Source organism: Ciona intestinalis, unplaced genomic scaffold (genome assembly GCF_000224145.3).
Source record: "Ciona intestinalis unplaced genomic scaffold, KH HT000262.1, whole genome shotgun sequence".
NCBI lineage: Eukaryota > Metazoa > Chordata > Ascidiacea > Phlebobranchia > Cionidae > Ciona > Ciona intestinalis.
In genome coordinates, this window is record NW_004190583.1 from 192,283 (window position 1) to 205,098 (window position 12,816).

General features: G+C 32.6%; 5 protein-coding genes across 6 annotated transcripts in view; 4 read left to right on the plus strand and 1 right to left on the minus strand.

The window, feature by feature from the left end:
- Window positions 1-1,323, plus strand: part of LOC100175716 — a 17,623-nt gene extending 16,300 nt beyond the window's left edge. Inside the window, exons 17-18 of the mRNA XM_026839425.1 lie at window positions 35-91; window positions 517-1,323. Of these exons, the coding sequence (XP_026695226.1) occupies window positions 35-91; window positions 517-630 (171 nt within the window). The 3' untranslated portion in view covers window positions 631-1,323. The remainder of the gene's footprint in view (window positions 1-34; window positions 92-516) is intronic.
- A 501-nt stretch (window positions 1,324-1,824) lies between these two features.
- Window positions 1,825-8,440, minus strand: rhag (Rh type A glycoprotein). 2 transcript variants are annotated; one of them, XM_009859582.3, is made up of 10 exons: window positions 8,009-8,440; window positions 7,759-7,917; window positions 7,155-7,347; window positions 6,301-6,451; window positions 5,606-5,753; window positions 4,477-4,643; window positions 4,109-4,246; window positions 3,671-3,807; window positions 3,175-3,367; window positions 1,825-2,874 (listed from the first exon to the last, which is right to left on the minus strand). In XM_009859582.3, the coding sequence occupies exons 2-10, from the start codon at window positions 7,904-7,906 to the stop codon at window positions 2,737-2,739; spliced, it is 1,413 nt and encodes a 470-aa protein (XP_009857884.1). In that variant the 5' UTR covers window positions 7,907-7,917; window positions 8,009-8,440; the 3' UTR covers window positions 1,825-2,736. The 2 variants fall into 2 exon arrangements, with proteins under 2 accessions (XP_009857884.1, NP_001027948.1); NM_001032776.1 differs by lacking the exon at window positions 8,009-8,440 and having other exon boundaries at window positions 2,671-2,874; window positions 3,274-3,367; window positions 7,759-7,918.
- Window positions 3,036-12,816, plus strand: part of LOC113474070 (decaprenyl-diphosphate synthase subunit 2-like) — a 14,030-nt gene continuing 4,249 nt past the window's right edge. The window contains exon 1 of the mRNA XM_026839429.1: window positions 3,036-3,046. The gene's annotated coding sequence lies outside the window, so the exon portion shown is untranslated. The remainder of the gene's footprint in view (window positions 3,047-12,816) is intronic.
- On the plus strand, window positions 9,074-10,361 carry LOC104265505 (centromere protein K-like). Its single transcript, XM_009859651.3, has one exon. The coding sequence runs from the start codon at window positions 9,091-9,093 to the stop codon at window positions 9,865-9,867; it is 777 nt and encodes a 258-aa protein (XP_009857953.2). The 5' UTR covers window positions 9,074-9,090; the 3' UTR covers window positions 9,868-10,361.
- On the plus strand, window positions 10,326-12,531 carry LOC100185164 (plasminogen receptor (KT)). Its single transcript, XM_002128574.4, has 4 exons — window positions 10,326-10,508; window positions 10,758-10,864; window positions 11,220-11,329; window positions 11,577-12,531. Exons 1-4 carry the CDS (start codon window positions 10,383-10,385, stop codon window positions 11,690-11,692), a joined length of 459 nt encoding a protein of 152 aa, XP_002128610.1. The 5' UTR covers window positions 10,326-10,382; the 3' UTR covers window positions 11,693-12,531.

Below are 12,816 nucleotides of genomic sequence, written 5' to 3' on the forward strand. Positions count from 1 at the left end.
TGGCATCACTGGAAAAGTAAACACTCGTTTAAAGGAAGTTGAAGCAACCGTTACAAACAATCCAAATGTTACTTTCTTTAACCAGCAAAATGTAAGTGAAACATTTTGTATGATCAGTTAATTCATGGATGGACATTTGCCATTTACATGCGCTGTACCTGGAAAGCGGGCCCAAGGTGTATGCAACTTGTTATAACGACTGTCGTTGCCCGGCCTTGTAAGGATAAATAAGTTATATACATATTAGAACTCATAAGCGGGCACAAAGTTTATGGAACAGAACACCTGTGTTATAACGACTGACGTTGCCCTACCATGCGAGGTAAATAAGTTACATTCATTCAATCATCAAATCATACAGACACTTGTTCTACCTTCAGTTTGTTTTATGCAATATTGTTCAATTGTTTCCCTACATAACATGTGCAACCTTGAACTTTATACAACCTTTTTCTCTTACTTCTCTTACTTTTCCTTTTATCCAATTCTCTCCTTTAATTTCTTTTTTCTTTCCAGATGTTATATGCAGCAGATTCATCCATGCATGACCGTCCTATGACATCATACAAGCATAATTATCGGAGCGTGTCCGCTGATGTTCGGTACCAACGTGGCCGTCCAAGATATTAATGATGTCATAATAAACATTGTTACATCATAACTTATGCAAATTCTAATAAAGTGTAGAAATAATATTTCGTAGTTCAAGCTGTTGTAAAAATAACCTCATTATGTTTCAATCAATATTTTAAATATCTGTTGTGTGTTTAAACTTATAATCAAGCCTAAAACAGGGTAAGATTTCTAATAAGAACTTTTTGAATTATATGTTAATTCAGTTAACAATTCAATTCAATTTATTGCTTTTTGCTTTTAAAATCTAGGTTCGGCTCTGGCTAAAAAGCTCTGGCTAAAAATGTTAAAAAATGGTCTCTAATTAACATGTGTATGTGGGTTGTTACTTAGTTTATTACTAAGTATGGAAAGACCTGTGAGATAATTTAAAAGAAATGTAATTTGCGTATTAACTGTTACTGACATGTATGATTGATTTGTACCCTTTTACTCGACTTGGAAAATGTTTGGTTGCTTGGAAACCAAACATTCAACACTGTGATGTCATAAGCTAAAATATTTAAACTGAAACTCAATTTAAATACTATGCACGTTGTAACTGTGGTGTTAAAGTTTGGATACTTTTGTTGGAAGTGATGTTACTCTGTGTGGTATGTAATAGCATTAGTGTTAAATCATACTGTGCTTTCTTCATATTTATTGTGAAATTAAGAATATTTTTCTAGAATAAATTGCATGTGTGTTCTATGTAGGTAAGCCAACTAAAGCTACAAATTTATTGTATGTGTATAGATGCCAAATGTTTAAATGCAGGAAAGGCAATGATATTCAGATTGTAATGTTTATTAAATAGTCTTTTAGCAGCTCAACTGGTATAAAACATAGTTCACTTCCAAATTTTCATCTGCCATTCGGCAAGACTTCTTCAGGGAATTGGGTTTACAGATTAATGTAGTGTAAAATTACAGGGTTGGCCGGCGTACACTGCCACCCCAGGTTTGGTTTCGTAAACAGCTTCGGGTTTAAAGACTCAGTTAAGTGAGGAAAGAAAGCCTACTGAGTTTAATTTAGTTTACATGTTAAGCTTACCAGCAGTTACTATCTATATATGTTAATAATTTCTCAAAAGTCATATCAATTAAATACCCTGATCAGTGTTGCGCAACAGGTTTCTAACATTAAAGATTTGAGTTTGGACAGTTGTGCATCACTGCGAATTTACCCATTACAGGAATTCAAAACATGAAATTCTAGTAAAAGCATTTATTTGTGAGATTGCTTACAAATTATGATAAATTATCACGACAAGTAAAAGGCCCTTAAAGATTGAGTTAGGAATAGATGTATTGTAAAATTTGTAATATTAAAACACATTTAGTTAGGCAGTTTTTAAGCATACAAATAAAAATTGGGGAAAAAATAGGTTTCTTTATGTAAGTTACCAAATACACATATATGCGTTTACATTACTTTGTTAGTCAGCAGTAAGTAATATTAGGTCAATTACTGAAGGCTGCAATAATTATTAGCAAAAGAAGGTTAAACAAAGGTTTTTATACAATATATTTGGGCAATACAACACATAGCTATGGCATGTTTTAGTGCTTGGAAGCAAATACAACATTCAAGAAGGCACAATTTAATAGTTTTAGTGCATAATACTTATAAAATATTAAACTTTCTTAGGTGCAATCCTGCACATTATAATGTTGTTTGTTATTCCTGCATGATATCATGTAGAGAGCTACCGTACTATATTTATTGAAGGTGACTTGGATCTCTTGTGAAGATCACAAGTGAATTATATACTGGTACATGACTTATGTTTTATAAACATGTCGTTTGTGGTTAAAATCTGAAATTATACTTATAGGCACAAAACTTTTAAAATACAAGGGGAGGCAAGGATGTTTAGACACTCATTTCTGTGATTGGTTGGAATGTTTACTGATTAATGCATTGGTTTAGCGTCTATTAATCCAATGATAAAAGTTCCACACCAATGCTCTTCAGGGGCGTTGGAAAAGTCACTGTGCACATATTTTAACAGACATGTTTTAGTATAGAATCGAGGTGGTAAATATAAAATTGTGTTTTTTTTCTGAAAATCCTGTTTGACATCATAATCACATAGATAAAGACATCAAGATGACATCACAATCATGTAGATGAAGTTTGAACTTCCTCCACAACTTGATCGTTATTATCAGAAGTTTGTTCAACGAGAGCTTTCTTTGTCGATTCCTGTTTTATTTTCTTCAACGGAACTTCTTTGATTATTTCAACATCATCTTCAAGCTGTATTGCAAGTATTTATATGAATAGGTGTATTTATATTTGAATGACATCTGTATTATTAGGTATATTGTCCACAATAATAAGTATCTCATCAACACTGCTTTATTGGATAGAAAATTTAGTCTATTAGTATTAATTACCCATACTACATTACTGTGTTTGCAGAGTACATGTGTCTCAGAAGACTTAATATTCAATTACGTATTTATTGCAGAAGGATCAGTACAACGTCATTACTATATTGCTTAATTTTGATCAAGATACTAAAACAAATCCTTTTTAATAAAAATTCAAACTTACGTTCCAGAAAAGAGAATCTTCAAACAGGTCGTTATATTTCAAGCCTTCCAGGAAAGGAAGTTTAAGCAACAACCCAGTGAATATCCCACCAAATATTGCGATGCCTAATGTGACAGCCAACCCTGCTAGTTGTAAGTTGGCTTGTTGTTGGAAGTCTAAGTTATTCACTCTGCCAGGGTAGATGGCTGCAAGCCTGTGTGGAGAGGGTTGTTTAGATCAGTGGTTCGTAAAAGATAAAAATATAATTTTTTTTAAATACATGAAAAGTGTAAAATGCGCATTCGCTTATGTGTAAATACACCTATGTAAAAGTGTAAATGACATGAAAAGTGTAAAAACAGAGCTTGAGTTAAACTAATTGTTTTATCCAATATAACTATGTTTTACCCAATATAACTATGTTAATGTAAATAGAACACCTGTGTTATAATAACTGTGGTTGCCCAGCCATGTGAGGACAAATAATTTACATTTTTCTTGAAAACAAAGTACTTACTCAATGTCAGTATACGTAGTAGCAGTCGTCAGCTTAGCGAATACAACGGCAGCGAAACCTGACAATACACCAGGCATACCATGCAGGTTATGCACTCCACATGTGTCGTGTATCTTCATGTGTTTCTGGATAGCTGGCTGGAATGAATGACAACTTGTAAGAGCTAAATGGTCCTTCACAAGTTAAATAATGAGAAGGATCTGGAGCTATGAAACACAGTACAAACAAAATCCAGCCCCAGGGACTATTTCATAGCACCAGATCTTGACTGCATTTCCTTACACAAAAATCAGCTTACTCTATGATCACTATATAAGTGTTAGATTCCAAAATATATTACACCGCATAAAACACACCGTGATATATATATATATATATATATATGAGAATTAAACTATATAAAATATAACACCCCATATATAGCGACACAATACTCACTGTTATATAAGCATAACCAGCCACGGACAACAATCCTGAAGCACTTCCGATTATTATGGCACCAAGAGGTCCTAACTTTAAGTTGGCAACGGCACCCGCGGCAACTCCACCGGCAAGTGTCGCGTTTTGAACATGAACCTGAAACATTTAAGTTGATCTGAGTTGGTAACTTTTACTTATTATAGTTGATAACTCATTAGCCACCACGAGGTGTATGAAACAGAATACTTGTGTTATAAAGACTTTTTTCCGGCCACGCAAGAATAAAGCACGGAAAAATAAGTGTATTACAGAATTTATATTTACTGTTCGTAAGATTTATTCATTCACCAAGTATTCTCCATATTCATAAAGATCATATTTCTCACCATAGAAATCTTTCCTGATTTATCCACAATGGATGACATAGCGAATCCACACACACCAGCAGCAGCCAATGAGAACACAGTATTTATGACGGCACGTTCACCGATTATTGACCCCGCTGCTGGTGCTCCGTTGAAACTTGGCCAGAACAACCACAGAAATAAGGTGCCTGGGTGAGATACAAAGATGCAAAGTTAAATATTGTAATTAAACATCATGAGTGTTAAACTTAGTTGTTAATTGTTATATAATGTGGTATAACATCATTGTTATATAATGTGGTATAACATCAAGGGTCAAACTTTTAAAATTTGGGAGGGAGGGGCTAGTTAGATGTGTATTTTATGAAACAAATATAACGTTTGGTTAATATGTTTACTGATTAATGTACAGTAGAAAAATTAGGGTACGTCCATGAACAATAACCAGAGATAAAGTGTTTAAGACCATGCTATGTGAAACCATAGTTAATTCAGATAATAGAGTACTTCCATTTATTGCAATTTAGGTTTAAAATGGTTTGCAACTAATGCAACTCTGTCACAGAAAACTTGAAATATTTATCGGAATTTGGAACAGGATTTTACCAGGTTATGGCTACAACCGAGCCATATAAGCAACCAATTGTAAGTTTAACACAACTGCAACATAAATTGTTTTTGACGTCAACCGTCACACATGAACGAACACAACAATTCTGTGCATTCGTTCTTAGTTGGAACAGCCGTCCCACTTGATGTTTTAGGCACGCAAATACCACGCTTCATTTAAACCAGGTTTGGGGGATGTTGTGCAGCTTTGTGCAAATATTTAACAATCAAGATTACAACTACTTTGGTAACAATTTGCATTATTGAAAAGTTACAACTACAATAATGTAAAAAACTATTTTTCGTCATAAACCTTAAACTTAATTTTTTGCAAATTTTTAAAATTTTAAGTAATATTACTTTTTCAAACATTAGATGCATCTAACATAGAGTTTTTGGGTAGTTATAGCACATATTATGACACAATGGCTTCTAACATCACTAAAATGGAACAAAAGTTCTGATTTAAATCAAAACATTTGAAAACGAAGATAAATTTTGCTATAAATATTGTATTGAAAATTGAATGTTAAAACCTTACCTATCATTGCAAATATATCGGCATGGTAAACAGATTCTTCCTTGGGATGAGAATTCTTAAACTCAGGTTTCCAATGCATGAGTGAAACAGCCAACCCAAAATAAGCTCCAAATGTATGAATGACCATTGACCCCCCAATGTCGCTTATCTGTATCAGGGTATTTAAATGCTAAAGTGATGGTAAATGTACCAAAGTAATTAAATGATAAAATATCACCAACTGTACCAAAGTATATTAATGGTAAAGCAGTATTTTTACTTTGTCCATTTTATACCTTAGTTTTAAAAATCTTTGCATAAAAATAATGAAACTAAATTAGTTTGACAATTTTATTAACAAGTTTGTTGTAATTTAAAGTATGACAACAACTCATAATGCCCTGGAGTTATTATTGTATATTTTTTTGGACTTTACAATAAATATTATTGAAAACAGATGTGCTGACGTCGCTATATTTTAGGCGATGTCATACAGTGAGTCATACCAGGACATATGGGTTTTAAACCAAAGGTGGACTAATACACAACATGGAAGTTGCTAACATTATATAATGGATTAGATTTTACAAATATATAACACTGCAGTTTACATGTAATTTTAAAGTTTAACCCATAGATGCTAATATCATTGTCTTAGCCCTGTCTCTCGAACGGAAATAAAAACATGAAGCGTTCTACAACACAGCTTCACCCACCTGGAACTTATGAGCGATAACAAATTCATTGACGGAGTAAAACACAACTTCTAATACAGCCATCACTATAAGTTGGATTGGACCTAGCACACCTAACACAGCTCCAAATGAAATAAGGACAGCACCGCATGCAAAGTCAGCATTTAAGAAACTGGAAAAGAAATATAAAGGTAGATTGTTAAGTTCTAATTAGAGCACTTGGATATTATGTAGTTTTATATTTCAACATAACATTGCTTGTATACCTTCATAGTTTAACATGTGCAACAGTGCAAGTTATAGTTTATATGCCTGAGGCCCTATGTATGGTGACATTGGATGTAGGCCAAATTATAATGCATAAGTTGGTAATATTACCAACGTTGGGATATTCAGCCATGAAGTTATGAACCAAACATAGATGATTAATATAAAGAACATATGGTACTGTGGCAATGACAGGAAACACAAAGTGGTTGCTTTGGCTGTTGTGGCAGTTTGTACAATTGTGTGCTGAAGTAATGGCTGAATAAGGTACAAACATAACAATATATAGTTGGTACTTGGTAGTTAAACCGTTTTACTGCTTTATTGCTGATAAATAATTACTTTAACATTTACCTAAGCTTTAAAATAAATTGTGTTCGTTACTACCATTGGTCATGCATGTAAAACCCTGGTTGTTGCGATAACATTGTGATATCCAACTTTGGCATAAATCCCAAGTTCCATGGCATGTCTGGGGCCTCACCCATATAGAATACAATTTATGTTTTATATGGCTAAGGTCCTTGTTTAAGGACATAGAACAGACTGCTTATGTACAAGTCAGAACACACATGTTTCCAGTAAGCAATGCATTTATACAATATTACCTTTCAAGGCTGATGTTGATCTTCCCATCTTTAATATCCTCAAGGTCCAAACATCCTCGCATCAGAATCGTCCATTGGATGACAAACGCAGCAAGCATGAAGTTGAAACCAACCGATCCGAAGCCGTACCTCTTCAGGAATGTCATCAAGAATCCGAACCCAATGAATATCATCACATGAACATCTTGGAACACTGAGAATATATGGTTATTAAATAAAATGATGATAGTAAACGTATCCTCTTCTTACATTATCTGCCGGTCGCTAAACATAATTAATAGGAAAGACCTACTAACAACTGTAGCCAATAATCCCCATATAACCCCAAACTACCATTTTAATACTTTCCACCAGCTTAATCTGTAATGTACTTGAGAATTCTACACTAGTTCCACATGAATAAATGCCATTTATTACCCTTGCATTGTTGGGCAAAATAATGTTGTTTTATCTCTGCATCGAACTATCTTAAAACACAGACACTCTATTTTATATTCTCGTTGTGGATGATTTTATTTGTTGGATAATTTAGAACTTTTTTTTATTTGACCAATAATTTAGACAACCCATTAGTGACCACTTGGTTAAAGTAACCCCTTTTTACTTGGATACAGATTATCAAACTCTTCAATTCCAGCTGTTGATGATGCATTCCTTGGTCCAGCTACCGTATCATATTCAACAAACACGCCAAACAGTATAATGAATAAGATTTGTGGCAGAAGCAAAAAGCCGCTGAATTTTCCTCTCATTCTGTATTGTTCTAAAATATTGATAAAAAAATATCAAATAATCAGAAAAGTTATTTTTATAAAGTTTTAAAATGTGAGTGCAACAAAAAATGTCAAATGTACCTTATTTTCCAATGATCAACGTTGCACAAAACGTCCCAGTACACCTTTGAAACAGAACTTCCTGACAAATGAATTGTGTCTTTCTGCAAGGCCAGGGGTTTTGCTGAGTTTGTTATTGAAGTAAACACCAAAACATCACGCGTGTCACAATTTTCCTCCGTCTTTTCTCTTTCTTTCTCTTTCCGAGCAGAAAAAAAGGGCGGCAGCGGTTGTTTTAACCAATCACAGACATTTAGCGTTCACGGCTTTGAGTTTGGTTTATTCTTGTTATCCAATAAAGTATTTATGCTGTACTTTGTCTATTTTTTATGGTGATTATTGATTACAATGCTGTTTGTATCTGTATATGTGTTAGTTCGTTTATCACCCGTCAGGTTAAAGTGCCCCGAGGATATGAATAACCGCCAAAATTGATAAATAAACTTAAATCTGTAACATTATATTGCAAGTTTTATGTTGTTTTGGACAATAGTATCATTTAAATAAAACTAACCGTTAGCACAAAAATTAATCCTAATGGCAAATGAGCCAAAAAACTGTTTTAACTGGTACAAAAACTGTTTGGTTTAGTATAATTTTACAACGTTACATCAATGTTAAAGCTTTGGGTATACTATGTTTAAACTTACACTTTACTAATTTTTAATTTTCAAAGATAAACGATTCGATAATAGAAACATTTTTTTAAAAAATCAGTCCCCTACAAAAAAAAACAAGTTGAATACCACGGCTCAGTAAGTTCAACCTTTAACCTATTGATGCCATTCACGATTTGCAAAGATGGAAAGTCTAAACATAAACAAACTTTTGGGTCTGATTTTGTAATATTAGGCTTGTTATGTAGTTTTTTAATTAGGCTAGTTGAGGAGTTTTTAATTTGAGGCTGCTGTTATGTTATTAACCAAATTCGTCATTGTTTTGTTTACGTATTATTGTAAAATGTAAGTAATTTACTAATACATTCGTTATGCATTTTTATTGATATATTATGTTTAGTATATGTTTTCAATGTACATTAATATATTATGCCCTATTATTTTATTTGTTTTTTTGTATTAGGAAATTACTTTTACATACTAAAAATGATGAATGAAAAATTTGAGTCACTTCAAAATGATTGCATTTCGTTGCAAAATCAACTTGAAGCAGCCAGAGCGAATCTTGATAAATTGAAAGAGCATGACAGACCTCCAAAAAACACTGAAGAAATTCTGACAGCCAAGTTGATCAAATTGCAAGCAGAGATGGTTCATTGTAATGACATTTATTCAAATACCGATCTATTCCTGCCAGAAAATGATCCTGGGGTGGTCCTAACACAACTGGATGAAAAACTAACGAAATTGACTGCAGAATCTGAAATAGTTGAACAGTTGGTGACTGAAAAATGTTTAAGTTTAGAAAAAGTGACCGAGAAAAAAGAAAATTTAATAATTCAACAAAACCAAATTCATGATGTGATGCAGAAGAGACTTAATGAGTTAAAAGAACATGCAGAAACTGCTTATGATAAAGGTGTGTTTGCTAAAAGCTATGGAATAGAATTGTCAAATCGAAGGACAGCTTGCGAAAAAGAAAGGAAAAATATTAAACAACAAATGTCATCTTTCCTTTCGAAGCATTTCCCCAATGGTGATTCCACACAACAGTCATTATTAACCCAAACTTCAAGGTTTATCAAACTTGAACAGATGGTTGAAGATTTAATCACGTTAGCGATCAATAAGCCTGAAGATCCATACCTGAGACTTGGTGCTCAGCATTCACCGCCCCATGTTGAACTTTTATTGAGTTGCTCAATCGCTGCAAGACACCCAAGTGATCCAACTAAAATAAAAATGAACCAACTTAATATTTAAATTGTTTCTTTATTAATCAACATTGGTGAGAAAGGGTCAATATAAAGGTGTGGCCACTACTTTATGTTATGATATGAAAATCAGTCAATAAGTTTTTGACCCAAAGATGTCACTGTTCTTATTCCTAATTCATAAGTTCTTTTTTTGTAAAATACTTGGTTTAAAAACATGGTTGAATGCATTTTGATACATTTTGTTTTCCCTTCTTTACAACTTTTTATTTTGTTTATAAACTTTTACAAAAATCTGCTTAATTTCTTCTTTTAAACAAAAATATTTTTACCCTTCATTGAAAACTGGTTTAGTGCATTTTATACAAAACTCCCTTTACTCCAAAACATTCACTTTGTATACCGATTTTATATCTCATTCTTCCTATACTGAAAGCTGCTCATTTTCTTTGTTTGTACAGAAATATTTTTCCACAAAATTCAAACCGCTGTTTTATATACTTACTTTATATACTTACAGATTTAGATTAATTTTCGTAACAGGTTTAGGTTAATAATAAAATCATGGGTCAAATATCGAGCTCATTATCATCGGGTATGAAAGGAGTGATGGAGGAAAATATGAAGAAACAAATGGATTTCCAAATGGGTGCTTTTCAGTTGCAAATGGAGAGGCAACTTGCAATGCAGGTAATGTGCATGTGATAGAGCTTATACAGATACAATATATATATATATAATTAGGAACTTTGACTGTGCAACAACAAGGTATATTTAAATTATTTGTATTGCAGTTGCCATAGTTTAAAGTTGAATCTTTTAAACCAATTTTTAATTTTTTATCAAACGAAAGAACAAAAATCTCTATTTAAATTTTGATTTGAATAATACAACTAGGGTTACATTTGTAAAAATTTAAAAAAGTTATATTTTTATTAGAATGAAATGCGAGAACGTCAGATGAGCATGGGTATTGCTAGAGCTCGAGAGGTCGTGAAATATTATGGAAGTTTTTACGCCGTTCTTGCTGTGCTTGGTCCAGTAGCGTAAGTGTTAACTACTGTTTCATATAAGTTTGTAGCTGGTGTTGGCTTTGTTTTGTCTTTTTTGTTATTTGCATAGTTTAATTTGTTACATTTCTTATAAAAGTTATTCACCTGTGTGCAATGTACAGAATTACACTAGTGATTAGTGTACATATATATTATTAATTAATGTGTCTTATATATATATATATATATATATATATATCTGTTTGGCTTTACATGCTTATATTAGTATGGGTGTATAACTGACCTGCTTCATTCATAACATGAGCTATTACAAGATGAATCAACCTAAAATGTGTTTGATGTTGTTATGTACTGCACACTAAACATGGACATTTCTCCATTTATACAGGGCATATAAAACTAAATCTGCCACTCCAGTTATTCCTCTCATTCCACTTGGTTTCGTTCTTACTTATCAACTCGACGCTGCATATGGGACACTTCTTTCCAGAGTTAGATGTAAGTAGAAGTTATCTTATAAATTAACTTAGTTTAAATACAAACATTACATATTTATGATTGTTTTTATCTTAAACATTTCGGTTTGAAACTATCACCATGTTCAGTAATATATGAAGTTAAAATAAAAACTGTGACGAATAACACTAACCAAAATGCCACCTTTAATCATTGATTCTTTAACCATAGGGCCACATGTTATTTTTAAGTTTTTTCAATATAATATAATTCATGTTATGTTTAACAGCTGAAGCCGAACACATAATGAATGTGGAACGAGATATGATTTCTCTTCCTAAAGGAATGCCAACATTTGAAATTATTGAGTCTGTTCGTTTAGAAAACAAGAAGAAGCAACAATAGTATTATAACGTCCTTAGATCTCTTGTTACATTTGCATATTACAAACCATACTCCGAATTATGTTGCAAACTTATAAGACTACTAGACTACCTATTGAGACATCATGAGCTTCGACATAACTTTATGGAATTGATTGACAGTTATCTGTTTAGTGCTGTGTGTGTGTTTGTAACTAAAATTTATTGAAGAAATCAACATAATATTAAAAATTCCATTGAGCTGTATTTGCCATTACACAGTAGAGTGGGGGAAGATGGGATACCTTTTTATTCTATTTTCTCGTCTCATTTGATAGTAAACAAAGAACATTTAAAGAATTATGAAACCGTATCCCGGCGACTTCCTTAGACAGTTGTTAATTGTTTAAAACATGATCAGGATGTTTGGATATTATGTGCTAAAGGTGACCCATCCACCCCTATCCTACTATGTACCACAATTACACCAAAAATAATGAATTAACATATTTTCATATTAGATAAGTATAGTACTGCAACTGTGTGTTTTAATTCATTAATTTGTTTTAATTCATTAACAAGATCTGCATTAATTTGTGTTGTCTTATTACTTCTGCACTTTCTGCACAAACAACTTTTTTCTGCATGTATTCGGATAACCCATGTGATCTATTACCTCACTTAGTGGATTGTTATGTAATTATGACATTAACTGTGCCTTGCAATTAATGCAAACAGAAATTTTACAAACAGAAGGAGCAAATTTTAAAAATAGCTTGTACATTTTACAATGTTACCAATTTCGTTCAAATTATTTGAAATTTTACCTGTTCATACACTTGCATGTAATAAAGCAATTAAATTGGTGATTATATTTGAAAATAGTTTGTTTTGTAGCAGTTAACACAATATTGAATGGCTGCCTTCTTGTATTTAAACGAAGTAATGAAAATTATTAGTAGCAAAAATCAAAATATCAGTACTATAGTAATTGAATGAATGAATGAATGTAACTTACTTTATCCTCGCGTGGCCGGAAAACGACAGTCGTTATAACACGGGTGTGCACCTCGTGCCAGCTTACGAGTTAACAAGTATGTTACTTTGTGGGTAAATCTTTTTTGTATGTGGCTGATAATTTGGACAACCCATTAGTGACCACTGGGT

Bases quoted from the DNA above. Each gene is read 5' to 3' on its own strand.
- LOC104265505 (XM_009859651.3), top strand. From the start codon at position 9,091: ATGATGAATGAAAAATTTGAGTCACTTCAAAATGATTGCATTTCGTTG.
- LOC100185164 (XM_002128574.4), top strand. From the start codon at position 10,383: ATGGGTCAAATATCGAGCTCATTATCATCGGGTATGAAAGGAGTGATG. The intron at 10,509-10,757 runs GTAATGTGCATG...TATTTTTATTAG, and splicing joins AGAGGCAACTTGCAATGCAG to AATGAAATGCGAGAACGTCA. The intron at 11,330-11,576 runs GTAAGTAGAAGT...TATGTTTAACAG, and splicing joins ACTTCTTTCCAGAGTTAGAT to CTGAAGCCGAACACATAATG.
- rhag (XM_009859582.3), bottom strand. From the start codon at position 7,906: ATGAGAGGAAAATTCAGCGGCTTTTTGCTTCTGCCACAAATCTTATTC. The intron at 6,452-7,154 runs GTAATATTGTAT...TTTCTTTTCCAG, and splicing joins ATCAACATCAGCCTTGAAAG to TTTCTTAAATGCTGACTTTG. The intron at 4,247-4,476 runs GTGAGAAATATG...TAAATGTTTCAG, and splicing joins AATCAGGAAAGATTTCTATG to GTTCATGTTCAAAACGCGAC.